General features: G+C 54.6%; 1 protein-coding gene across 2 annotated transcripts; it reads left to right on the top strand.

Moving 5' to 3' along the window:
- Nucleotides 1–10,363: 10,363 nt before the first annotated feature.
- LOC104697750 (keratin, type I cytoskeletal 14) lies at nucleotides 10,364–23,930 on the top strand. 2 transcript variants are annotated; one of them, XM_039565856.1, is made up of 8 exons: nucleotides 10,364–10,909; nucleotides 12,072–12,154; nucleotides 12,691–12,847; nucleotides 13,351–13,512; nucleotides 13,600–13,725; nucleotides 13,817–14,037; nucleotides 14,514–14,551; nucleotides 14,885–15,172. In XM_039565856.1, exons 1-8 carry the CDS (start codon nucleotides 10,400–10,402, stop codon nucleotides 14,980–14,982), a joined length of 1,395 nt encoding a protein of 464 aa, XP_039421790.1. In that variant the 5' UTR covers nucleotides 10,364–10,399; the 3' UTR covers nucleotides 14,983–15,172. The 2 variants fall into 2 exon arrangements, with proteins under 2 accessions (XP_039421790.1, XP_039421789.1); XM_039565855.1 differs by lacking the exons at nucleotides 10,364–10,909; nucleotides 12,072–12,154; nucleotides 12,691–12,847; ... (3 more) ...; nucleotides 14,514–14,551; nucleotides 14,885–15,172 and adding exons at nucleotides 19,453–20,031; nucleotides 21,632–21,714; nucleotides 21,969–22,125; ... (3 more) ...; nucleotides 23,416–23,465; nucleotides 23,654–23,930.
- The last annotated feature ends 2,756 nt before the right edge of the window (nucleotides 23,931–26,686 follow it).

Here is a 26,686-nt window from a genome sequence, read left to right as displayed (position 1 = left end):
TTCAGCATGTGGCTCTGTGGCAGGTTTTGCTGTGCTTGTGCCACAGGCTCGGTCCTGCACTTGCCAGAGCCAGAGCCACAGCGGCTGAACCGGTGTGGGGCAGGAAGGGCTGACAGATCAAGTGGGTTTTGGGGGCACAGGGAAACCCAGGGTTGGGGTGCCAGGGCTAATACTGGCCCTGAAGCTGTGTGGGTAATATTGGCCCTGAACCCCTCAACCCTACAGCAGGTTCTCACCAGGCTGGGGCCAGGTTTTGTTCAAACCCTGTAGGGAGGGTTGAGATCAGAGGTGGGCACTGCCTGGCTCCTGGGACCCAACTACCCCCCTGCTCCAGGGCAGACTCTGGCTGCATTTCTCCCTTTTCCTTCACTCCAGAACCAGGAGCAGGAATTAAACTCCCCACCACAGCCTTCCCTGCTCAGGGGCTCTTTCTGAGCCCGTCAGCCTCGCTGGAAACAAACACGACACAGGGAACAGGGGCTGCCCAGCGGCCCCCAGCACACAGCCCCAGGGCAGGAGACCCCCAGGCTGGGTGTGCTGAGCTGAGCTGAGTTGCAGGCGTGTCACCGGCGTTGTTTTGGCTGCCAGGGCCGCGTCCCTGCCGCGGCTTGTCCCCACGCCCAGCGCTGGGCTGTGATTAGCGAGGCGGGTCCTGCCCGCGTTCCCATCTCCGCGTCAGCGCCGCCGCCCTCGCGGGCGCTGCCAGGCGGTTGCCCGCAGCCAGGTGTGCCCCAGCCAGGTGTGCCCCAGCCAGGTGTGCCGCCCCGCCGCCGCGGTGCCAAATAAGGAAACCGCCCGCTCCCTTCTGCTTGCAAAACACTTTGGACTTGGTGCTCTGCTGACGCTTCCTGTTCCCAGAAGCTCCTGGGGTGTGCTGGAGGCTGAAATGCCCCCTCTCTCCCTTGCTGGGCTGCAGCCAAGAGCCCCGGGACCCTGAAAAGATGATGCTCTGAACCCCCACAGCGCTGGTGTCCCAGTGCCCCATCAGCAATGCAAGGGACAAGGGGAGGGGACATAGGCACGGACCCACAGTGCGAATTTGGTCAGCCCTGGCCATGGGACTCACACCCCGTGCATGGAGCTCGACTCCCAGGCCCAGGACATGAAGGAGCTGCTGCCTGGCTGGCAATGCTGGTGCTGCGCCATGTGCCATGCTGGCCTGGCTGGGGTGACCTGTGTCCCTGGGGCTGCCAACGAGCCATGGAGTGGCACCAAGCACAGACCTGCACTCTGATCAAGGCTCACATCCCTTCCACAGCTGCTGCCATGCAGCTGCAGCACCGTCCGGTCAGGGCCAGTGGCAGGACAGCAGTTCCAGCCTCCCAGCAATCCCACAGCGGGGTCACCAGCACAGGGTGGGAAACACAGTGGCAGCTGGAGGAGGAGGCAGGAGGCTCTGGCAAAGCTGGTTCAGGAACTGGCTGCCTGTGTCTCTCCATGTGCATGGCTGACAGGGAGAGGCTCAGGGGACAGGGATCCCAGGTCTTTCCCAGCTGGTTAAGCATTTGGGATGGACAGAACATGTCCAAGGGGCTTGGTGGGTCCAGCCCAGTCTGTAATTTGGGAAGGCTGTGTGCCAGCTGTGGGTGACAGGAGTGCCCTGAGCAGATATGGTCCCTCACCCAGGGAGTCTCACGTGTCCCCCAAGTCTCCCCAGCTCCTCACAATGCACTGAGTGGAAGCCCCAGGTCCTGGGCAGTCACTGGGGAGCTGTCCCCAGCCAAAGCAAAGGTAAAGGGCCTGACAAGGCTCCAACGGAAGGGCCTGACTGGCCACCCATGTGGCTCCAATCTCCTGGGGACACTGATGCAAATCCCCCTCAGCTTCCAGTCACCACAACCACCTACTCTGACCCCCAGGGAAGGGCGGTCAGACCCCAGCTGTGCTGTGCACTGAGCTGCACTGACCCCACACAGGGAAAGAAGGCACCAGCACCCTGGCCTGAGGGAGCTCTTGGGACAGCAGGAGAGGGGTCGGGGCTCTCTGCAGAGAAACAAAGCCAAAATGGGGCTGGCAGGAGCGCCCCAGTCCCACTGGGCTCCCTGGGCAGGGCTGCGGCTGGGCCACGCAGGTGGAAAGTTATTTCTCTGGAGCTGGCTGATGGTGAAAGTTCTTTCCCAGGCGTGGCCCAAAAGGAATGTGAATCCTCTGAAGTCTTCATCTCCCCTGTAATTACTGTCAGACAAGTTTCAGCTTGGAGCTGGGCCGCCCCTGCCCCGGGCGTGGGAGGGAGGGGATGACGCACCTGGCCTGTTCCTGCAGCGCACATGTCCCCTCCTGCCCCAGGAATGCATTCCATGACTCACGGGGACCGCGGGGGCAGCGAGGTGGACGATGTAGAGGGGAGCACCCGCAGTCGGGGTGCTGGGTGGGTGCACACCACTGGGCTCATGCAGGTGTGGGGCCCTGTGTTCTCCAGCCTGGACATCCCATGGGGTGACTGAATACCCAGACACTGCTCTCTCCCCGGGGGACAGAGCCTTGCCTGTGCTGGGATCCCAGCGGTGTCCCAGTCCCACGGTCTCAGCAGACCCAGACGAAAGGTGCCTGCCTGACTCTGTGAGGGGTCTGACCATGCAGGGCACAGCTGGTCTGGTCTGTGCCCCTGGTGTCCCTCACCATGACCAATTCCACAGGGATTATCCCTGGGACATTATCACTGGGCCAGTGGACATATTCCTGGCAGCTGTGGGCCAGCAGATTCCAAAGGGTCTTGGCTCATGGGGCTATCAAAACTGAGAGCCGTTGCACAGGACTGACAAGGTCCAACCCATCTCAGTGGGGCCTGTGCAACTGGAGCTGGAGTGGGAGTGGGAGCTGGAGCAGTGCACAGTGGCAGGGCCAGGGGCTGGGGGCATCCCCAGGGGGGATCACTCGGGAAGGAGCCCTGCACGGTTCCCGCATGCCACGGCCCGGGCTCTCACCCTTGTGCTGTGCACCTGGGGGTCGGTCAGAGGCACGGGGCTGCAGCAGAGCAGGGTCCACACTGCCAAGACCCGTGTTCCCCGGCAGTGCCCGGTGCCAGCGGGACTCTCCCCGTAGCCTGTGTGTGGGGATCAGCCCCGGGTGCGAGTCAGAACTGCGCACGCCAGGCGAACACACGAGTGTGCTCACCTTACACACCTGCTCACGCCCTTCTCCTCCCCTCTCCGCCCGGCTCTGCCCAGCGGGGCGCAGCTGCCGGCTCAGCGCCCGCCCCGGCCGTGCGGCGGCTCCGACCGCGGGCCCGGCTCTGCGGCAGCGGCACCGGGGGCTGCCCACCCTGCTGGGGAACTGAGGCGCTGCTGGGGCGCGGGGACCAGCGCGGGCAGGATGCAGGCAGGGATCGGCTGCCCACAGGGCACATGTGCACACCCCTGCACACCTTAGTACCCCCCCTTAGTACCAGAACCTTCCTGCAGCCCTGCACATCCCAGTATCCCCCGCACAGCCCTGCACACATTAGCACTCCCAGCAGCCCTGCACACCCCAGAACTGCCCCGCACAGCCCTGCACACATTAGCACTCCCAGCAGCCCTGCACACCCCAGAACTGCCCCGCACTCCTCGCTGCATCCCCGCGCTCCCGCCCCGTCTCCGCCGCGCTCCGCCCCGTCCCGCCGCACCCTCCGCTGCCAGCAGGGAGCGCCCGTGCGCAGCGATCGCGCCCCCGGGCACCGCCCGGCGCGTCCCGCCCGCTCCCATCGGGACCCCGGGATCCTCCCGCTCCCACCGGGTACCCCGGGATCCTCCCGCTCCCACCGGGTACCCTCGGATCCCAACCGATATCCCACCAGGTGCCTCCGGGACCCCCGGATCCTCCCGGTCCCACCGGTCCTCCGGTCTTAGCGGGTCCCTTCGGATCCCCCCGCTCCCCAGGGGTCCCACCGGGTCTCTCTGCACCAGCCCACCGCCCAGAGAGGGATCCCAGCACCGGTCTCCGGGGCAGGTCGCAGCGCAGCTGTCCAGCTGCAGTCTGATCACACCCGGGGTTCCCGCGGGGTGGGGGGCATCGGCATCACAGGGGCATCGGGACCACCAGCACCACCGGCACTACTGAGCAGCCAGGGCATGGGAACCATTGGGACCATCAGTACCACCAGGACCATCGGGACACCAGGACCATTGGCACCACTGGGGTCCCACCATTCGGTTCTGCCTGAGAGTCTCAGCCCAGCCCTGGTGGTACAGAACCACATTCACACACTGAGCAGGGTATGGAGTTTATCCCAAGCACCCACTGGTCCCGCAGCACTGGGCTGAGCCAGAGGTTCGGATTAACAGAGTAATAACAGAGGTGAAGCTGATTACAGAGCTGCGGCATGTAATTATTATTACATCTTGGAGAATTCACCGCGCTCCAGGCGAGAGCGGGGCCAGCATGTGCCAGGTCCAGGCAAGCCATCGCCTCCTGCCAGACACGGCTGATGGGCCTTGGCTCTGCACTCCCAACTCGTGTTCAGAAAATCATTAGTATCATTAGAGCTCCAGGGTGGAGCAGTGGCCCGTGGCCAGGAGTGCCGTGGGCATGGCAAGGGAGCAGGAGCGGGAACGGGGTCCTGACATGGGCTTTAGCAGGGCTGTGGGTGGGGGGCTCAGGTCCTTGGGGGAAGCCAGGGAGGGATGGGGCAGGTTTATTGCCAGGGGCCTCTGGTAGGCACCGACTGTTTCAGTCTCGTTAATGACTCCATAAAACTCCCTGCCAAGTACAGATTAACAAGTAGCCAAGTCATTACCATCGTGTGGGAAGCGACAGCACAGCCCAGTTACAGGGACTGCTCTGGGGTACATCTCCCCAGCACAAGGGCTGGGCAGCCCCTTACCCTCCCAGCAGCTGTGGTGGCCTCCTGGGAGCATGGCCCCAATGTCGCCTCAAGTGCACAAGGTGATGAGGCCCTGCTGCACCAAGGCCATGGCACAGCCTCACAGGCAGCACCTGCCACAACCATCAGCCCTTGAGGAGCAAGAGAGAGGGAGGGCAGGGGAGATCCAGAACACACAGCAGTGTTAGTCCTACCTGAGGGGCCAGGCCACAGCCCTCTTCCAGAGGGGACTGAGCCCAGAGCTGGAGTTCCACTGAGGAGGAGCTGGAAATCACAGTCTGTGGGGGCTGCTTCCATTGCTCCTGCCCATCCTCCTGGTCATCGGGGCTGTGCTGCTGGGCAGGGTCTGCATGGGGCCAGGACACAGCCTGTATGCAGGAGGGCACTAAATGCCAGCAGAGGCTCCTGTGGAGGAATCATAGGGCTGGTGGAGTCCCTGTCACCACCAGCAGGTTTGTCACATCCCCCTGGGGTCCTTTGGCATGACTGGCCTCACCCCAGAATGGGGATTAAATTGCGATTCCCTTCTGTGAGCGCAAGTGTCCCCAGGGCAATGCTGGTACCTGCCTCACCCCACCACCACCATGACGGGTGTCCCAAGCCGGGATTCCCACTCGGCTGAAGACCTTGCCCTGGGGGTGCAGCGGGTGTGGGCGAAGGATGAATGTGGGAGCCGCTGTTTGTTGCCCACAGTCAGCAGAATGTATGTGTGACTTGCTGCTGGCTCTGCTGTGCTCAGTGAGGGGAGAGGAATGAGCAGACAGGGTGTGATCGTATTGCCACACCGAAGAATGAGACATGAGAAAATGCAAGAGCTGCTGCTACCTGGAAAACAGATGCTGAAAAACTAACGTGGGAAACTCCAAAGGTTGGAGTTTGCTGTGGAGATAGAGCTCAAGCAATTCCTGGTGGCTTGGGACTTTGGCTCTGCTCAGACGTAACGAATATTCTTCTGTCTGAGTAAAACAAACCCTGAGGTGTGTCAGTCTGTCCTTCTTCCACCCACCAGAGTGACTGTGGTCACACCTCTGACTGCAGCTCAGGGAGATTCACAGGGAGAGCCTTGGTCCCACACGGTGTCGGAGCAGCTTGTCCCTTGGGCTCTGGACCAGGGAATCCCCAGATCTGGTCCATGGTTCCACACTTTGTCACTTGCCTGAGAGCCTGGGCTGGACTGTACGAGTTGTCACATCACTGGAGACAGCCCACAGGGAGCCAAACTGTGCAGTGCTGGGCTTGCTGGAATGGGTCCCTTGTCCCCAGGCAGAGGCAGGAGGGCTGAGCCAGCCCTTGGAGACAGGACTGGTGTGATCACAATTTGTTCAGTATCTTCCTTGCTAAGATGTGCCAGCAGAGAGGCCGTGCTCAGCCTGCAGTGGGCTGGCAGTGCACAGGGCTGTCACAGTGCCTGGGTGGCCATGAGGATGAACACCTGCAGTGGGACTGGGGGAAGAGCTTTGACAATCGTGGAATGACCATCTCGTGCCAGATGGGTCCATGATCCCTGAATGCAGCAGAGAGAACCTCACTGCCCCGCGCTGCCTGGCCACTCAGAAGGGCAGCGGAGCTATGGACTGGCTGTCAGCAGTGCTGATTCCCCGGGAATCACTCCATTGAAGGGGTCTCCTTGGAACACACTGTGCCAAAACAGGCAGAGTGTGTCCCTGCTGGGGAGCAGATCTGTGCCCCAGCATGGCCCTCACTGGTGGAGGTGGCTCATGAAACACCATGAGCTGGGACCTTGTCTGATGCTCTGCAAACCACTCAGGACCTGGGCCAAATGGAGGAACATCACCCTGTTCCACATTCATGGGAGGAGAGGGAGAGGGAGAGGGAGAGGAGAGTGGCCCTGATATGGGGCCACCAATGGGGCAGCTGAAGGGTCCCACTGGCACAGCAAGGTCTGGCTTCACTGCTCCAGTTTGGAGCCTGGAGGACAATACAGAGTCGCTCCCCTTGTCCTCCTCTTCACCCGACTGCCTCCATTGCTGCCTCCTCCCCTCTGCAGCAGCTGGGCTGGGCTGTGCTGTCCATCTCTCAGTCTCTTGGGGTGGGCAGGAGGGGATTAAATAGGGTGGGCATCACCCTCACCCTGCAGCTTGGGCAGCAGAGGCTCGGCTCGCTGGCTGATGGCAAAGTGCCCTGCGCTGCCCAGAGGGAGTTTCCATTGCACACACAGCCACTGTTTCCTTTCATGGTAATAGGATCTGGGATCGCTTTCTCCAGATAATGTAGGGGGCCGTCAGGACATGTCCGGGCAGATGGTAAAGAATCGACAGCTGAGATAGAAACAAAGACATCATATGTCACTCCGCACCTTGATATATTTGTTACCTATTTTGTGTTGTTCAGACTTACAGGGCAAACCCATCAGCAAGGGTAGAGCCTGTCCCTTCCATTCCTCACACGCAGGAGACACCTTTCCCAGGGCTGCAACCTTCAGTGAGTTCCCACTGAGCTGGGAATTGCTGTGGGAGGCACACTCGGGAGAAGCTGGCCCACAGGGGAAACCCAATGACTCCTAATTAGCTCTTATTCATGACATTAAAAGCACAATTAGATGTTACTGTTTGAGGCAAACACACCACACTGACCATGGCTGTTTCACACCAGCCCTCCCCACTCTGAGCACTGTGTGTGCAGCATGGTCACCCCAACAGGTAAGGTCACCTCCCCTCCTAAGCAAACGGAGGAGTTCAGTTCTTTCCTCCCCACTGCAGCACACGAGGCAGAGATAGCATCTCTGGCATGCTTCTTGCTGGAACAGACGCCGATACCATCTCCCGAGCATTATGATGTGTTCCTTTTTTCTTTTATCTCAAGGGAATTTGTTGTGGGTGCGAGCTTCAGGAGAGCCTGGGAGATTGAATTCTTCTGGTACATAAAATAGCTGAAGCAGTACTGCTCCTCTGTATCCTGATGTCCCATTGACAGCCAGCGCAGGGGAACTCTGTGCTGAGGGCTTCTGATGTCAGAGTGGGACTGGTGTGGGATTGCTGTTCAGGAGCTCAGTCAGGGGCCAGGGAAGCAGCTGACCAGCAAAAGCATTGGTTGAAAAAGACCAGGGAAAAGCTGATATTGCAGGACAATCTCCAGATAGTCTGTCTGACATCTGCCACACATGGTAAAAGAACTGAAACATGGGCTGAGGTTGTGATAATACAGAAGGAAAAGCCATAAGTCCAGGTTTCCCCAGCCCATGGGCTGTGGAAGGGCTTTGCCTCATGTTAGGGCAGTTGTCACCTTCAGGCTGACTTGTAACTTGGCCTAAAATGTGCGGGTGACCTGAGGGGGGTCAGACCTCACAGCACAGGTTTTAGCCCATGTGGGAGGCTCAGGGCCAACATGGGAATTGCCTGGAGCAGGAGGGTGTTTGCTGGAGCAAACAAGAGCAAAGGGAGCACATCTGGAAGAACTGGGAGCAGGGGTGGCCTGGGATGACTCTGGAGCACAGCTCTCACACGATGGCTGTTGGGTAATCCTGTACCCCCCACCGCAGAGGGAAGCAGGCCAGGAACATCTGATCTTCCGCCTGCCAGGTTGCCCCAGGATGGTGCTGGAAGCTGAGCACCGTCCTCTGCTCATTCTGCTCTTTGCCAACCAGGTTGTGCCCAGGAGGTTGTGCCCAGGAGGTTGTGCCTCCTTCCCCAGCTCTCTGAGGGATGAGGAACTTGTGCATTTCAAACTCCCAGATTTTGCAGCTTGGGTAGTCAGAAATCTGAAGCCCATGGGACTGAGGCAGTGCTGTCCAGAGAGCAGAGCCCTCGACTGAGAGGATCCAGAGTCTCTCTCTGGTTAAGCTTGGTGGCCGCCCAGAAAGTCACCCCACACTCCTGGAGCTGCTAAAGGGAGTGTGACTGCTGTGAAGTCCTGAGATCTAACAGGAGGCAGATAAAGCCTTGTTGTTATTGTGTCCTTCGGGGAACATGAAAGAAAGGAGGCACCATGAATTACCGAGGGTGAGGCTCTGGGAACATCAGAGCACCTCCAAAATCAGTTAAGTGCATTATAATGTGAAAACAGCCGGAGGGGGCTGGGAAGGAAGGAGATCACAACGGGAGGGAAAACACAAAAGGGTTCCTAATCCCTATAACTCCTTCGCTACCTCACAGGCACCTCTGCGAAAAGCAAAAATAACTTCTTTTATTGAGAATGCCATGGATGGAGCCAGGCAAGCTGGGCTGGGTGTGCGATTTTCCACTGCACACAGCAAGAGCTGGCGTCACATCAGTGAAGGGCTTTTTTCCCAGGAAGGAATAAAACAGTGCAGTGCCTCATTTCCTGCTTTGCTGCTTTTTTTTCACGCCAATACCTGTCCAGCTGTGTTGCTGTAATCATTCTGCTTAGTCCCTCAGTAGCCTGGGGCAAGTGTGGTCAGCACTGTCCCTCCCCTCTGTGCTGGCCCGGTCAAACCCTCGGTGCTTGCAGGGTCCCCCAGTGCTGGATGTGTTGGGCTTTGCCCATCAGCACTTTTGACAGAGGTGATGCTGGTCCTGCTGAGTTACCACTGGCATTCAGCTGCAAATCTGTAGGAAAAAGCCTATAGCACAAGCACTGATAAGGATTGGTCATACTTTTCCTACGGATAAGGATTTATTCTACTCTTCCCATTGATAAAGACAGATCACGGTCTTCCCATTGATAAGGATTGATCCTTCTCTTCCCATCAGGAATTGCGAGTAACTAGCCCTGGCTGTGGGTGTCCGATGGAGTTTCAGTCCCTCTCCTCTGATTTAGAATGTTTAAGCATTAAACTCTGCCTCAGTGTTGAGAGAGCAGAAATTGTGGCACAGGATTTTTTAGCTCCTACACATTTTTAGAAGTCACAGGCTGTTTCTGTGGGATTTGGGAAAGGTGATGGAGCAAAGCAGGTACCACTGGGAAACATTACTCATCTGCCCTTTAAACCGACTGAAACACCACTACTGCAGGGACTTTCCAGTCTCCGTAGGGAGATTCAGCTCAGACTGGTACATAAACAGAAATTGCTGGAGTTTATTCTCTTTTGAGCTATAAGATTTCTGCCAAATCCTGTATCAGTACACAAATCCTGCCAGGTCTGTGCTTGTCCTGCGATAAAGGTCCTGACAGGAAAGTTTCCATTTGGCTTTGGCTTGGCCCATATAAAGATTATGGATGCTCAGAGCTCTTAAGTCAGCAGCTTTCCTTGGCTTTAGATGCTTTTAAAAAACAAATAAATAGATTTGTAGATTTTTGCAATGATACTTGCAGGTGACTTGGTGGATGACAGAGGATTCCCTTGTGTTACTTCATGAGAGAGCAGCGAGTAGAGCTGGAATGGACACTGGGAATGCCAAAACATAGCCCTGAGCAGGGACCTGGATCACACCAGGTGCCGGAAAGGAAAGAGGAAGAAAGTCCCATGTGAGCCATAGTGCTGCTGCTGGGATGTGACAAAAGATGTGAAATCAAGGAGAGGAAAATGATGATTCTGGAATTTGGCTCTGGCTGTCAGGGGTGTCGAAAAGCCCCGTGTGGCAACGCCTCCTGGCCGGGCTATAAAGGGCCCCGAGTCAGGAGAGAGAGCACTCGCTGCTGCTGCTGCGCTGCCGAGCCGCCTCTCTCTCCGCCTCCAGCATGAGCACCACTGTCAGGCAATACTCCTCCTCCACGTCCCTCAAGGGATTCGGGAGCCTGGGGGGAGGCTCCAGCAGGCTTTCCTCCGTGCGTGTTGGGGGAGGAGGGTACAGGGCCCCCAGCGTCCACGGGGGCTCTGGCAGCTACTCGGTCTCTTCCCGCGTGGTCTCGGGGCTCGGCAGTGGCTTTGGGGGCAGCTACTGCAGCAGCGCAGGAGGGGCCCTCGGCGGGGGCTTTGGGGGCAGCTATGGGGCCGGCTTTGGGGCCGGCTTTGGGGGAGGCTTTGGAGGCGGCTTTGGAGGCGGCGATGGCATCCTGCCGGCGGGGGAGAAGGAGACGATGCAGAACCTCAACGACCGCCTGGCCGCCTACCTGGACAAGGTGCGAGCCCTGGAGGAGGCCAACACCGACCTGGAGGTCAAGATCAGGGAGTGGTACAAGAAGCAGGGACCTGGTCCTGACCGTGACTACAGCCCCTACTACAGGACTATCGAGGAGCTCAGGAACAAGGTAGGATGCTGGGATTAACACAGTGGGACGTTGTGTGTCAGAGAGGAAGCAGAAACAATGACTGTTACCTCTGTAATTAGTCAGCACTAATTATGTCGTAAAAAGTGGCATATGTGGAGTGCCCGGCTGGAAATGTCTCAATGTCAGCTTTTGGTTACATCCTTGTAACTGGGACAAGTGGCAGCTTTCCACTGGGAGGAACAGATATAAGAGGATGTAACACAAAAATGAAGAATACAGACAAGTCTGCACTGATCATGTGTGTTCTTGGGAGTTTAAAATGAAGGTTCAGGGAAACTTGCAGCTGTGGGCAAACTGTGAAACACTGATGTCAGGTTTGGAAACATTCAGGCAAAGAATTTGCAAACTTGTTTCAGCTCCTCCTACTAAGGAGATTTAGATGATAAAAAGATGGAAATGTCCAGTAACAGGTTTTTTGCCTCTTTCAGCACTTGCTGCCCCAGGGCTGGAATTGGTGCAAAGGCCCCAGCCCAGGCAGCTTGGGGGGATTCCTCTCCCTTTGATTTGAGTCCCAGCATACCATTTTGGAGGAAATGCTCAAGTTTACATCGTTCTCTGTTACTTCCCATGTATGACTTGCCCCCAGCAATTCCGGAAGCCGTGTACAGCTGGAGCTGCAGGAGTGCTGGCAAAGGATGCAGGGAGTCCGTTTTCCCCCCCATCCTCAACAGAGTTCTCCTGAACTCTGACTTGAATCTCCTCCCAGTGTGGGTTATTTGCTCCTGCTTTGGTAATATGAAAATCAGAATCTGTAGGCACCTGCTCGCTGCCTTTTGATCCATTTCTGCTGCCAACAAATTAAATCCATCTGAGAACAAGGTGTGCCAAGCACAGACACCTCATTGGTCCCTCTGACCTTATCACAATCAGCACCTGCCCTGAAGGACAGGGACAAAGGCCACCATCAGATCTCACACATCTTATGTGGCCTCACTCTCCTTTTGAAGCATTTACTGATGGATTTTTGGAAAGGGAGGTTGGAGTAACTGGTTGCTTCCTGCAGTCAGTCTCAGCTGCATCTCACTTGTCCTGATTCCAAACACACCTGTGCTAAGGAAATGCCAAACTTCCCCAAAACTGTTGTTCCTGTGCCAACACTCAGCCAGGAGGAATTCCTGACATTTTATCTTTCACTGCCCAGGTATTGGTGGCCACAGTCGACAATTCCAACCTCTTGCTGCAGATTGACAATGCCAGGCTGACAGCAGATGACTTCAGGACCAAGTAAGCCACATTTCCAGGGAAAAACAGAGTAAAGTGTGCAGGGAAGTTTGATGAAATCAGGAGAAAATCCCATCCAAACCCTAGAAAGGCAATGTGGAAGCAAAGCCTTCAAAATGAGGGTGCAATTTCCAAAGCAGATGGTTATCTCAGTCTTACAGGCACCCAGGAATTGCGTTGCTTCCATCCAAACCCACTATTTTATTGCTATTGCTTGTTCATCTGTGGCACAGCCTCTCCTGTGCAGAAACCTTGCCCTGTGCCTCTCTGTGCACCTAATGTGTGTGTGCAGAGCCCAGGGCCAGTACCAAGGCCTGGTGGTGTCAGGAGCAGGGTGATGTTATGGACTCAGGTGGACACTTTTTTATCAGTTTTCCTCCACTTTCCTCAGCATTCCCCATAGGAAAGTGGTCAATGGGGCCATGTAGTACTGCCACAATGCCAACAGCAGTGTGGAGGGAGCAAACAGCAAACCCGGGTGCTGTGTGCCCAGCTGGCGGGAGCTCGTGCAGCTTTGCTGACTGTGTGTGTGTCCCCAGGTTTGAGTCGGAGCAGGCTCTGCGCATGAGCGTGGAGGCCGATATCAATGGGCTGCGCCGCGTCCTGGATGAGCTGACCCTGTCCAGAGCTGACCTGGAGATGCAGATTGAGAATCTGAAGGAGGAGCTGGCTTATCTGAAGAAGAACCACGAGGAGGTGAGCACGGAGTCGGGCTCTAAAAAGGCCACCCTGGGCCCTTAAACTTGAGTTCCAGTCCAGCCTTTAAGGCTACACTGAGTTCTGAACTGCTGGGCAGGAGGTGAGAAGTGCTGGTGAGGCAGCAGAGGGGATACACTCTGGACAGCAGCACATTCTCCCTGGAGCCTGCAGAACTCCCACTCACCACTTGCCATGTCAGTAATACCCACTGTGGCTGTTAGAGGTTTATTAACAACCCTCGCAGCTTCTGGCTGGGAAGGTTTGTTCCCTGAGAAATGAACCAGCTACAGGCTCTGCTTTATTCTCTGGAGAAGTAACTCCAGTGGGGATTTCTCAAGAATTTGAATTATTTTATTTGTGGTCATGGAGCAAAGACCCCAGTTTGTTCCCCGTTGATCAGGCCCCAAATGCTCCCTCTCCTAAAGTGTTCCTCAAAAGGAACATTTTATATGCTGGTTCTTGGATTGCATGAAGATGTGTTGTGTCTCTTTTTGTGTCAGGAAATGACTGCCCTGCGCGGGCAGGTGGGTGGGGAGATCAGTGTGGAGATGGACGCTGCTCCTGGCATCGACCTCACCAAGATCCTGGCGGAGATGCGGGAGCAGTACGAGAGCCTGGCGGAGAAGAACCGCAGGGATGCCGAGCAGTGGTTCTTCAGCAAGGTGAGGAGCTGGCGGCAAGCAGCGGGCGCAGGGCAGGGGCTGTGCCCGCTGCTGGGGCTCTGAGGGCACGGCTTTGCCTCGCTGCAGACGGAAGAGCTGAACCGGGAGGTGGCCATCAACACGGAGCAGCTGCAGAGCGGCAAGACGGAGATCACGGAGCTGCGGCGCACGATCCAGAGCCTGGAGATCGACCTGCAGTCCCAGCTCAGCACGGTACGAGGGCTCGGCTGCCGGCGGGGCGGGGGGCGCAGGGCTGTGCCCACCCCGGCTGCCCCCTGAGCCCGTCCCCGTCCCCGTCCCACAGAAAGCGGCCCTGGAGGGCACCCTGGCCGACACCGAAGCGCGCTACGGCACCCAGCTGGCCCAGCTGCAGATGCTGATCACCAGCGTGGAGGAGCAGCTGGCCGAGCTGCGCTGCGACATGGAGCGCCAGAACCACGAGTACAGGGTCCTGCTGGACGTCAAGTGCCGCCTGGAGCAGGAGATCGCCACGTACCGCCGGCTCCTGGAGGGCGAGGACGCCCAGTGCGTGAGGGGCTTTGCTGGGCGGGTGGGTGGGAGGAGACGGGTCATAGCAAAGAAATCAGAAAATGAGCCACCGGCATCCCCTAGAGGGTTCTCTCAGCCCGTTCCCTGACCCATTGCATGCAACAGGGTCTCCATTTCCAGTCTCACCAGTCCACAACAGCCCAGTGGTTACAATGGCCCTGCAGCACCGCTGGCTTCCACCTCCAGTCTTCCCATGTCTGTGTGATCCTGGGCAGGGAGCAGTTGCTGCTTGTTGCAGCTGGGATGGGTGCTGCACTGGTGTCTGAATCCCTGTGTCACACATCCATTTGTACCAGTTTTTTCCTTCAGTTGTGACACTGGCAGTTTCCAGAAGCATTTTAGTCGTGTATTGGTACAAGAAATAAAGGCAGGGTTTAAACAATGATTTTGTCTAGGAGATTACTCACTCTTTTCCTGTTTGTCACCACCTTTTCTCTGTTCTCCTCCCATAGCATGTCTTCCCACTACATCTCGCAGCCTGTGAAAGAAGGTAAGAACAGGTCTTGGCTGAAGCTCTGATCATACACAGCTCTCATACCCTCACCCACCTTCTTAGCTCAGACTCCTTTTACTTTTCTACTAAAGTTACTATTTTGTTATATTTCCCAAAAGTGAATTGATATAAGCCATTTTTACAATATACCAAAACACGCGTCAGAAATTATCTGAGCAGACTGAATCTGTACAATTTAGCAGGGGGAATGCGGTGCTATATTGGGTTTCTGAGGTGGTGGTTGTAGTAATAAATCTTCAAGACAAAGATCTTTAGCACACTTCCTCCTTGCTGTCATGGAAATAATGGTTCCTTCTTTCCCCATTGCAGGACCAGTAACCACCCGCCAGATCCGCACGATCTTCGAGGAAGTCCAGGATGGGAAGGTGATCTCCTCCCGGGAGCAGATCACACAGGCTGCCCACTGAGGCACTGCCTGTTCTGCTGCAAACCTCACCCAGCACAGCAAAGCAGATCCCAGCTGATGTGCTCCTGCTGTATGGATCATAAAAAGCACCTTCTCCCACTATCACCCCCTGCCGTACCCTCTCTCACCCTTCTGTCAGCTCTGTGCTGCACACAGAAATCAAATAAAGCTTGTCTCTGCAGTCCTGCAAACCAAGGTCTGGTCTCAATGCTCTCAGGCTGTCCCACTCCTGCAGCTGTGGGACAAAGCTTCTCCCTCAAAGGAGCAACATTCTCCATCCTTGGTACCTCGATGGTGGGGCCTGCACGCCCACACCTCTGTAACTCCTGAGACCTGGCAGCTTCAGGGGAGAGAGTGTGGGGGGGAGTCTAGAAAGGAACTGATCCCACAGATGGTGGGAGGTGAAACCTGTGAGAATCCCTGTGTTTCACAGGTCAGACAAAGTGCTGCTCTCCTGCTGCAATGCCCAGTGACAGCAGCACTGAAGCTTTAACCCAGCGAGGCCAAGCAAGTCAACAAAGCCCAAGTGATGCAGACAGGACCCTGCAAATGCCACCCCCCAGCTCTGAGCTCTGCCCCAGAAGCTGCCCCCCACTCTGGATCCCAAACTTTGGGGTCAAATGGTCTGAAGCTGCAGGCAGGGCAGGGATCCACTGGCTGCTGTCCCTCCAGACAGGAAAAATCAGCTCAGTTTTGTTCCTGCTTCCAAAGGCACCACCGAAGGGTGAGGAAAACAGTGATGGGAAGAGGAGGGTATGGTCTGTGCAAGCAAAAGGATTAAAATTCTTCTGGGAGTTCTTGTGGCACTCCCCGGCTGCCGGTGGCTGCTCCTGACACAGCAGTTCCCACTGCCGTCAGCTGGCCCTGCGTTCCTGGAAAGCCAGTTCAGACACATTCTTGGCTGCATTCTGACACATTTATTACTTCATAAATCCAACTTCTAAATCAATGAGGTGAATCAGAGCAACGCGACTAAGTGAGAGCGAGAGCAGAGCTGGCCACACGGCTTTATGACCCTTCTCCAGAAAATCCGTCTGGAATTCAGGAGAAGATAAGAGAGAATTGTTTATTTTCCCCCAAACATTGGAATGATGCCTGCAGTGCATCATCTGGCCCGCAGCCAGGTTGGCAGGGCTCCACGCTTTCGAGGCCCCCCATGCCCCTGCCCTGCAGCTCTGCCCAGCGCCATGGGCTGTGTCCCCCCTGCCCCCTCAGAGCAGACCCCCGTGACCCTCATGGGGCATTGGCTGCCCCGAGCACCCCCAGCATCCACCGACCGGAGGAGACACGGTTCGGGTTTGAGGTTTAATGCTAACGATCAGTGAGCTCATCAGTGGGGTCGGGAAAAAGGCTGCTGCACGTTCCCATGGAGCATCATGGATGATCCACGGGGCAGTAGCGGCACAATTCCCAACCTGAGGCACTCCCAGCCCCAGCACCTCCGCCGTCCTGCAGACTGTGCTCCCTCTGTTCCCACAGCCTTGAGGAAGGAGCCCAGAGCAACTCGGGGACTCTCCCTGGGGGAATTCATGTCCCAGGGCTGGATAAAGGCAGGGTTGAAACACTCAAGCTCAGACGCCTGAGAAGGGTCGGGACAGACACAGCTTGCACGACCACACCCCTTTCCAGGTCACCTTTTAGGGACCCCGCTGTCCCCATGGGTGGTGCAGGGAGCACCGACAGCTCCTGCAGCTCCTCCGAGGCCCCTGCCATGGCTGTGCCCCTCTGGCTGTTGCCCTTGCAACACCCAGCACAGGGATTCACCCTTGCTGTATATTTTCCTCCTGTAAAAGTCTGGGCACACCTGTGTTCCTATAGAAACAACAAATAACACTTTGCTAATGAAATCCCCTGTTTTAATTACTCCTGCTACTGCACAGTGTGAGAGAGGTGTGGAAAATAGATGTCAATTTTCTCCTGCCTCGAGCATTAATAATTAGCCCTGACCTTAGGAAACCCGCTGAGGAGGGAGCTGCAGGGGTGGCTCACGCTGACAGGCAGTGGCAGCTTGAGGCAGGTCTCAGAAAGTGGGAATTTAGTCCAGAAACATGGTTTGACTGCTCAGGCAACACTGAGTTCCTCTGACAGAAAAGACCACTTTAGAAAAAGACATTAACGTGTGGTTTTCAGCTCATTTTAGGGAACTTTTCTATGATTCCAGGGCAAACTTTATAAACATAAAAAAAGAGGCATAAATAAAAGTGGTTTTATCCAGGTAGTATCTGTGTCTGCTGATATGCCATTTTGGAGCCAGAGCTTCACCTCCATTTTCCCCCGAAGTAAGACCGAATTGTAGGTTTAAACACCATTGTGCTACCATGAAGCTACTGTTATGCTGTAGAACTGGAATTCCGATTTTGAAATATATTAAAAATGGGCTCACAGCGTGCACGTGCTCAAGAACAGAGGCAGGATCTGGTTTAATACTCAGCCTTTTACTTCAAAGAGTGTGATAGAAACAACATGCAGTCCTTGTGGTTGTGTTCAATGGGAGGTCATGGAAATAACATTCTTGAGTGGTTAATGTAGTTTTAAGTCTTAATTAACGCTGATGGTTTTAATTGCTGCCCCGTGGCATTACCAAAGTATCACAGATATTTTGGGCAATGTGTATTTTTATGCACAGCAGTTCAGTGGCAAACAAAAGATGAAAGAAAAGGCAATTCCCCACGCAGGAAGAACCTGTGTGACACATATAGTGCTGGGTGACCGTGTGACAGTGTGACACCCCGCACCACTGAGGGGCTTTGCTCAGGGCAAGGCTGAGCATTTGGACTCACCCAGGGGCTCTGTACCGGTTTTCATTCTGACATTCCCCTTTCCCCACATCACCATTGCAATCAGAGAGGACAAACCACAGCATTGCCTGGGCAAAGGTGAGGAAATGAAGATGGGGACGAAGCACATTCCTGGGAGTTACACGTCCTTGCCGCCCCCGCGCTGCTGCACCTTTTCCATCTGCACCTGGGGAGGGTGAGCAGCGAGTGGGCGTCCCCTGGCCCCGTGCCTGGCGCTCACACGACATGAACATGCTGACTCCAAGAGACAGAAAAGGCCAGAGCCTACACAGAGGAGACTCTGATCCTCCAGATCTCCAAGTTGCATGGACTTGTCTCCATTTACCAGTGGCAAATAGGAAGATAGGGAACTGCTTCTCCATAGCAGCCAACTCCTGATATTCCAAGGACACATCCCACTCCTGTACCGTCTCCAGCTTTCTGCAGATGGAGGGGAGGGAGTTGTGCCCTATGAGCTCCTCAGCAATGTACCTTTGTTCTTCCTTCCATACCCTCTTTCCCCTCCTTTGGCAAATGATCTAAGGAAGAACTTGGCTGTTGGGAAGGGGCTGTTGGGGCCTGTCTGCAGAGACGGCCCAACAATCCACTGTGTGCACACATGAGCAATCCCTTCTCCTCCACACCCCGCACGATGAGCCAGGGACACTTGGATTGGTGGGTTCTGCCTGTGGGTCAGCACGGAGAGGCGACAGCAGGGCCTGACCACACCACTGCGCTCCGTTCTGGAGCCTTTACACTCACCAGAGAAAATCGCTGTCTCTTGTAAAGCTCCATTTATATAGGAGCCTTAAACTCCAAACTCACAGTGAAGCTGTCCTGCCTGGTCACAACAGACAGAATTGTCCATCTGTGCTACTGTCAGCTTTGTGCTCCTGTTCACAGGGCTTACACACCAGCAGCTTTTTCCTTATGTCCTTCATCTACTTTATGCTATCCCACATTTTTCCTGGACATCTCATAATTTCTAGCTAGCAGCCATACCCTGTCCTTTTAGGATGGTTTGCTAGCGTTTGTTCACAAAGAACACAAACCATCCTATTGCCTTTCCACAGTCCCCTACTCTTGGGTGGTCTCTGAAGTGAAGACTCCAGTGAGCCCTGGAGCACGAATTCCCTTTTCATTGCTTTTTCACTACTGATCATCCCTCTCCCTGCAGATAAAAGAGCAGACTTGCATTTCCAGGACTGGGAGCCAAGTTCCTTCCAGCACCATTGTACTCACGGGGCTGTGGAGGTGCATTCAGGGCCTCACACCGCGGCTGCTGTCCCTGCAGGTGTGTGTGTGCAGCCCAAGCAGGGACAGGAATCTGTAGCTGGGACAAAAAGCCACAGTAAAAGAGATGCTGAGCTACTCTCTCAAATGCTGCCTGTACTGCTCTGTTACAAAGCTCACAGTGCAGAGGGAATTAAATCATAGCCCTGAGCAAGGAGCCTCCTCCTTTTAATCACACCTGACAATTTACTTGGAAACGGAAGAAGCATAAAGACTCCTTTGTAAGAGAAAAAGCTTCTAGTGGAATATGACAAAAAGCATGAATAGAACAAAGGCAAAAATGACGATTCTAGAAGTTGGCTCAGGTTTTATGAGTGATGAAAATCGCCGGGAATGCAACAAAAAAAACCCCGTGTGGCAACGCCTCCTGGCCGGGCTATAAAGGGCCCCGAGGCAGGCGAGCGAGCACTCGCTGCTGCTGCTGCTGCTGCGCTGCCGAGCCGCCTCTCTCTCCGCCTCCAGCCTCCAGCATGAGCACCACTGTCAGGCAATACTCCTCCTCCACGTCCCTCAAGGGATTCGGGAGCCTGGGGGGAGGCTCCAGCAGGCTTTCCTCCGTGCGTGTTGGGGGAGGAGGGTACAGGGCCCCCAGCGTCCACGGGGGCTCTGGCAGCTACTCGGTCTCTTCCCGCGTGGCCCCGGGGCTCGGCAGTGGCTTTGGGGGCAGCTACTGCAGCAGCGCAGGAGGGGCCCTCGGCGGGGGCTTTGGGGGCAGCTATGGGGCCGGCTTTGGGGCCGGCTTTGGGGGAGGCTTTGGAGGCGGCTTTGGAGGCGGCGATGGCATCCTGCCGGCGGGGGAGAAGGAGACGATGCAGAACCTCAACGACCGCCTGGCCGCCTACCTGGACAAGGTGCGAGCCCTGGAGGAGGCCAACACCGACCTGGAGGTCAAGATCAGGGAGTGGTACAAGAAGCAGGGACCTGGTCCTGACCGTGACTACAGCCCCTACTACAGGACTATCGAGGAGCTCAGGAACAAGGTAGGATGCTGGGATTAACGTGACATCTTCATCAAAGTCGCTTGTAAAGAGATGACCTTGTTCCTAACAGCTGGAGGGAAGAGGATTATCAAATGGCAGGCAATTAGTCTGAAATGAAAACCAGAGCTTTGGAGTAACAGTCACTATGAGCAGCAGATCACTAGGCACCAGGACGGTGCTTCTATTGACTGTTCCAGTGTAGGGAGAAAGGTGGGGCAGGAAAGGAGTCAGACAGTGATTCAGGTTACCTGATGCTACTTGCTGCCACACTGTCACCTCCTGCCCCACTTGTGCCCCATAGTTGCTACCTGTTAGGCTCCTGATGGAGCTCTCAGCAGGCAGGGACTTGTCTCTTGGCCCTATTCACTGCTGAGTGATATGCAGATGAAGATGAATAGTCATTCTCACAAATATCCTACAAATCAGATTTTTTTTCCCTACCCTTCGAGGAGGCTAAAGGTAGAAGTTAAAATAGAAAGAAACTGTCCTATGGGATGGTTGTTCTTTGGGAGTTACAGACACAAGTCCAGTCCAGGGTTGGAACACATAGGGCTGTAGTAGGTGCTGAAATCAGGTGTGTGCCCTGCTCTAAAATGCAGCAGATGAAATCATGGCCAAGGTAATTTCTTTATTCTTAGCAGCTCCCTGGATGACTTTAGACCTTTGTCTAAAAGTCCTTTGGCCAAAACACCAGAATCTGCCCGCCCCACCCTGCCCTGCCATCCCTCAGCCCTCATCACTCATCCCAAGTGAGCTCAGGTTCACTGAGGGAATGAGGTGTGGGTGGTTGGGCAATGACATACCTGGTCTGTGAGAGTAAATTCCTGGGAAATGGGGCAGGGTCAGCCCCTGGGGGAAATCACATTCCTAAAATTTCTTGGCCTTCACCCTGGGGGAAAGGGCTTGCCTTGATGCAGGAAGCTCCTCTGCAGATTCCAGCACATCAGGGTGTTCTCTGATGGAGCACAGAAACATCTGGAGGCAGGAGCTGTCTCTGGATTTGAGTGATGAATTTCTGGGTCTCACAGAAACCCTCTGCTCCTGCTCCAGGGGGAGACAGACCATTCCCTCCCTCTCCACCACAGCTAGGAAATGACCACATCAATATTCCTGGATTATTCTTTGCATATCCCTGAAGCAGGAGAACTCAGAGCTTTTCATTAGCTTGTGGCTACAGAAATTCCTGCTCACTAAATGGCCAATCATTTTCATAATCCCAGAGCAAATACTTGCACCTCAGGTGTAATTATGAAAGCCAAATGATGCAGGCATAAGGCACTCCTTCCTTCCTCAACCCTTTTTTCCTTCTTAGTTGGGCTGCTCCCATTCCCAAAGCCTGGAGTGCTGCCAGGGCTCAGCATGGTGTGAGCACCTGGAGATGCCAGCTGGGCAGGGCCATGTGCCCATGGCAGTGTTCTCAGAGGACTGAATCTGTGCTGATGGGAGATGTAAACGAGCACCCCATCTCTGCCTTTGCAGAGCCCCTGTGGAAATCCAGCCCCACGGGCAGGAGGCGCAGCGCTGCTCCAGCCCTTCTCTGGATGGGATCGCTTAGAGTGTTTGAAACAACTTTTTAACTCTTTCACTTATCCCCCATCAGATTCTTTCTGCAACTGTTGAAAATGCCAACATCGTCCTGCAGATCGACAATGCCAGGCTGGCAGCAGACGACTTCAGAACCAAGTGAGTCCAACACCTCTGAGAGCTTTTGTGGAAAAGGGAGAAAAGCCTGGCTGTTCAAGGCTTTTTTTTCCTGCACCTGGGGTTGCTCCCCTGGAGTGGGAAATTTGGGCACCGCACTGATATTTCTGCACTGTGAGAGCTGTGCACACACATTGAATTAAAGATTCCTGGGAGAAATACACTGAGCTGGGGAAGGAAAAGACAGGAAAAATGCTGTATCAGGTGGGTGTATGCAACTGTGTGTGTGTCCCCAGGTTTGAGTCGGAGCAGGCTCTGCGCATGAGCGTGGAGGCCGATATCAATGGGCTGCGCCGCGTCCTGGATGAGCTGACCCTGTCCAGAGCTGACCTGGAAATGCAGATCGAGAACCTGAAGGAGGAGCTGGCTTATCTGAAGAAGAACCACGAGGAGGTGAGCACGGAGTCAGGCTCAAATTGGGACCTACAAACGTTCCTTGTGCACCAGGGAAAGGGTCAGACCAAACGCACAGGAGTCTCTGCAGTTAGGGCCATCAGGAGACACTCAAGCAGGAAGGGGGAGAGAAATAATCCTTCAGACCTCCAGGAGATCTGTGGGGCTCCTGTGCTGGTTGCAAATAAGAAATTTCTCATGATGGGAAGATGCCAGGTCACTCTGATGTGTTGTGTCTCTTTTTGTGTCAGGAAATGACTGCCCTGCGCGGGCAGGTGGGTGGGGAGATCAGTGTGGAGATGGACGCTGCTCCTGGCATCGACCTCACCAAGATCCTGGCGGAGATGCGGGAGCAGTACGAGAGCCTGGCGGAGAAGAACCGCAGGGATGCCGAGCAGTGGTTCTTCAGCAAGGTGAGGAGCTGGCGGCAAGCAGCGGGCGCAGGGCAGGGGCTGTGCCCGCTGCTGGGGCTCTGAGGGCACGGCTTTGCCTCGCTGCAGACGGAAGAGCTGAACCGGGAGGTGGCCATCAACACGGAGCAGCTGCAGAGCGGCAAGACGGAGATCACGGAGCTGCGGCGCACGATCCAGAGCCTGGAGATCGACCTGCAGTCCCAGCTCAGCACGGTACGAGGGCTCGGCTGCCGGCGGGGCGGGGGGCGCAGGGCTGTGCCCACCCCGGCTGCCCCCTGAGCCCGTCCCCGTCCCCGTCCCACAGAAAGCGGCCCTGGAGGGCACCCTGGCCGACACCGAAGCGCGCTACGGCACCCAGCTGGCCCAGCTGCAGATGCTGATCACCAGCGTGGAGGAGCAGCTGGCCGAGCTGCGCTGCGACATGGAGCGCCAGAACCACGAGTACAGGGTCCTGCTGGACGTCAAGTGCCGCCTGGAGCAGGAGATCGCCACGTACCGCCGGCTCCTGGAGGGCGAGGACGCCCAGTGCGTGAGGGGCTTTGCTGGGTGGGTGGGTGGGAGGAGATGGGTGATAGACACCAAATGCCTGGGGCTTCAGTCCAGTCACAGCTTTCAGGGCTGGTTTCTCTGTTCACACCAGCCATGGATGCCCAGTGCTCTGCCCCTGGTTTCTGGCTGTAGTGGGATGCTGCACTGGGTCCCTTTCCCTGCTGGATAGGGCCATGGTTACTCTGTCCCTCAGGAAAGGCCAAGTGGAGCAACACTTTTACCTCCATGGGCCTTCTCTGTTTTTCTCCTGCCTGAACACAGAGCCTGGCTAACAGCAACAACCAATGTTTGTCCCTAACATCTCTTTGGTTTTGTGCTTCTCTTGTAGCATCTCCTCCCAGTACTCCTCCACCACGTCCTCACAGTCTGGCAGAGATGGTAAGAACCCTCCTTTCCTCTCAGCCTGGTTCTTTCCCCTTCCCAGTCAAAGTAGGGTTGTTTTAAACAGCATTTTCCATTCCCTTGTGGAATTTCCACCAGCTCCTGAAGAATGTGCAATATCTGATAATGTGTTACGAAATTTCCCTCCTTCCTGCCATGGATAATTGTCTCCCTTTTCTTTGCAGTCATGACATCATCCCGCCAGGTGCGCACGATCGTTGAGGAGGTGCAGGACGGGAAGGTGGTCTCCTCCCGGGAGCAGGTTGCACTCACCACTCGCTAGGACAGCCCCTGGCCCAGGAGAGCAGCAAAATGAGCTAAGCAGTGCCTGAGGCTGTGCGTGGTCAGGCTGTGTCCCAGAATGCTCCCTTCACCTGCTCTTGCTGCCTGTGTTGCCCTCATTCCATGCAGGTGTCTCTGGACATACTGAATAAAGCTTTTTTCCTTGCTCCTGCAACTGCAGACTTGTCTGTCACTGACACGTGATCCCTCAAAGCCTCAGGGTTTTGTGTTCATGCCAGGGAAAGTCCTAAGAAACCACAAGAAGCCAGTGAGAGGAGGGGAATGGAGGGACATGGGTTCCACCTGGAGGGACAGGGGTTCTGCCAGGGACAAACATAATTGGAAACAGCTTTTTCTAATGAATTCCATGCTTGTAAGTACATGGGACTGGCTAAGACATAAACTGTGTGATACAAAATGAAGGCAATTATGGAAAGATAAGGTTTGAGGTCAATGTGCCATGGGACTGATAATTAAAATACAGCTCAGTTCTCTAACTCATGGGATCACAAAAAGTCACTGTCTCCTGTAAGCTGAACTTAGATGGCTTCACCAAGACTGCTGCTGTCAGGTGTTCTCTCTGAGACATGAGCCCAGCGTCCGCCTGGTTGGCAAACCTCATCCCTACAGGCCTGCTGTCTCCTTTGACTGCCTTTAAATCACACTATCAGGTATGAAAAATTTTACAGGGCTATTCATGCTGCCCCAGGGCTGCAATTGAGAGGAACTAAAGTAACCATTGCTTAATCCGCACGGGGATGAGTAGCAATAATTTTTATTGCTGTTGTGTGTAGCAGATCACTGCTGAAACCCTTCCTGAAACATGTGAGGTAGAAACGCCGCCTGAGGCTGAGCTGCCGCTCAGGATTAGTGACACAGCTGGGCAGCAGCAGGTTCTGGCTGTGCCTGTGCCCACTCGCCTGCTGGAGAGCGACAGAGGGACGGCCAGAGAGGAGAGGAAATTGTTTTAAATCCAAAACCCGATGGAATTACTTCGATCCAGCTTCATGCTTTCTAGTCTATGGTAGCTGGGAGCCCTGTCCATGGGCTTATGTTCATCCCACACCTGAAGGATACAGATTTGGGGCTCAGATCAAAGGGAAAGGGAACAGTTTGCATTAAATCAGCTTCCCTTATAACAAAAGACAAGAGGCTCCTGCAGCTGAGGCTCAGCTCGCTCATCATTTGGGTGATTCATTCATTCTCCCTCAGTCTCCCCAAAGCGTTATGGTCCCATTGAGCACTTCCCAGGGTGCTCCCTGGCCCCAGCAAGTTTGGAAAGAGCTGATGATGTCACGCTGGGCGTGACAGGACAGGCAACGGAGAGGAAAGGAGATCGAAGAAGTGGGGAACCTGCCAGGTCTTTCCAGACAAGGGAGTGTGAGATACTATCGTTCTGTATCATCATTCAGCAATTACAGAAAAGGGCAGGAAATGAGACACAGCAGAGTGCAGAGTTCATGGACTGTGTTGTGCTTCTCCCTTTGCTGGAATGACACACCTTCCTTGGAGAAATAGGAAGTTTTCCAGGGCAAGTGAACCAGAGCTATCTCAAAAATGAAAACCAGATCCAGCAAAAATATACCTGAGCCTCAAGCTATCTCAGACTCTCTGGCAGCAGGCAAGGCTGCAGCTTGGAAATCCTGAGCAAACTGCTCATGTGCTCATTATTTGGTTTGTTTATTTTTTTTTGGCATCACCAGAAGAGAGTTGTTGTATTTTAGTTGTAAATGGCAGCTTTTTAAGTCTTGAACCATCTGCAGAATGCCCCAAGTGTATGAATACAGAAAAGCTTTCTGCAAACAACAAATATAACTGATTAAGTATAAGTAGGATACTAAAAGAAGACATCAGTCCAAGAGTAATTGGCTCTTCTGGCAGCACAGAGACATGGCCCCTTCTGCAGCCAAAAGGGCACAGGGGAGAGATTGATCCAGCAGAGCACTTAGTCATCTCTGGTATCTGTCACCCCATGCTGAGATACTTACATCTGTCAGCAGGAGCAGCCTGAGATGAAATCCTGAGGAGAGCTGGGAGAACAGCTGGGAGAGCTGATGGAAGAACCTGGTTTGTAGTCAATGGATTCAGTTCCCCTGGGAGGATCGTGTCAGGGATATTCATCAACGTATATTTGCACCAATGAAAAAGGCTTTAATTCCACATACAGCTCAGTGTAACGCTGTTATGGCAGGCAAGAGCAAAGTCCAAGCTCAGCACAAGTGATCCCTGTGAGACTTTACAGTGCTCTAAAGAAGGAAAATACCACAGAGCTATTAGGTAACCTATTGCTTGTTATTTACTCTTTGCTACGCACATTTGTGTCTGTGAAACATGGACAAATTGTCTCTCCAAGAGATGGACAAACACTGGTTTTGGAGAGCATTTTTCAGATTTGCTGCAAGCTGCAAGCACAGGAAGAAAAGCCTCGTTAGGATTCAGCTGGGAGTTACAGAGGCAAGTCCTCAGTGAATGATGGTGAAACTTTAATGGAAAACAAAATGCAAAATGGAAACTGTGAATGTCTTTGGAAGGTATTTCTTGACTGAGACACAGAGAGAAATCTATGGGATGTGCCTGTGTCAAGAGTAATATGAAATAGCAAGAACATTGACAATGAATAATACTGAAATAAGTATCATCTTTCCAATCTTTAAAGCCCCATGTTCTTCTCAGACAGTTGTTTTTACAATGCCCTCGAGGAGGAGGATTGTTGTTATTATTGTTTCCATCCTACAAAGCATGAAATTGAGGCTTGGAGGAGCTGAACGATTTGCCTGGAGCGACTTGCAAAGCTGGGATCAGACCCTGGAGCACCTGGTGTCACTAGTGAAATGGAGATCAGTGTCAGTACAGCCAATAACAGGCTGACAGAAAGTGGCGTGACAGGTACATCACCAGCCAGATAAGCAAATACTTTGTAAATACTTTGTAAATAG

This window comes from Corvus cornix, chromosome 27 (assembly GCF_000738735.6).
Source record: "Corvus cornix cornix isolate S_Up_H32 chromosome 27, ASM73873v5, whole genome shotgun sequence".
NCBI classification, from domain to species: domain Eukaryota; kingdom Metazoa; phylum Chordata; class Aves; order Passeriformes; family Corvidae; genus Corvus; species Corvus cornix.
The sequence above is the reverse complement of the archived record's forward strand: the minus strand, read 5'-3'. Positions and strand labels throughout refer to the sequence as shown.

Bases quoted from the DNA above. Each gene is read 5' to 3' on its own strand.
- LOC104697750 (XM_039565855.1), top strand. From the start codon at position 19,522: ATGAGCACCACTGTCAGGCAATACTCCTCCTCCACGTCCCTCAAGGGA. The intron at 22,126-22,376 runs GTGAGCACGGAG...TTTTTGTGTCAG, and splicing joins TGAAGAAGAACCACGAGGAG to GAAATGACTGCCCTGCGCGG. The intron at 22,539-22,625 runs GTGAGGAGCTGG...GCCTCGCTGCAG, and splicing joins AGCAGTGGTTCTTCAGCAAG to ACGGAAGAGCTGAACCGGGA.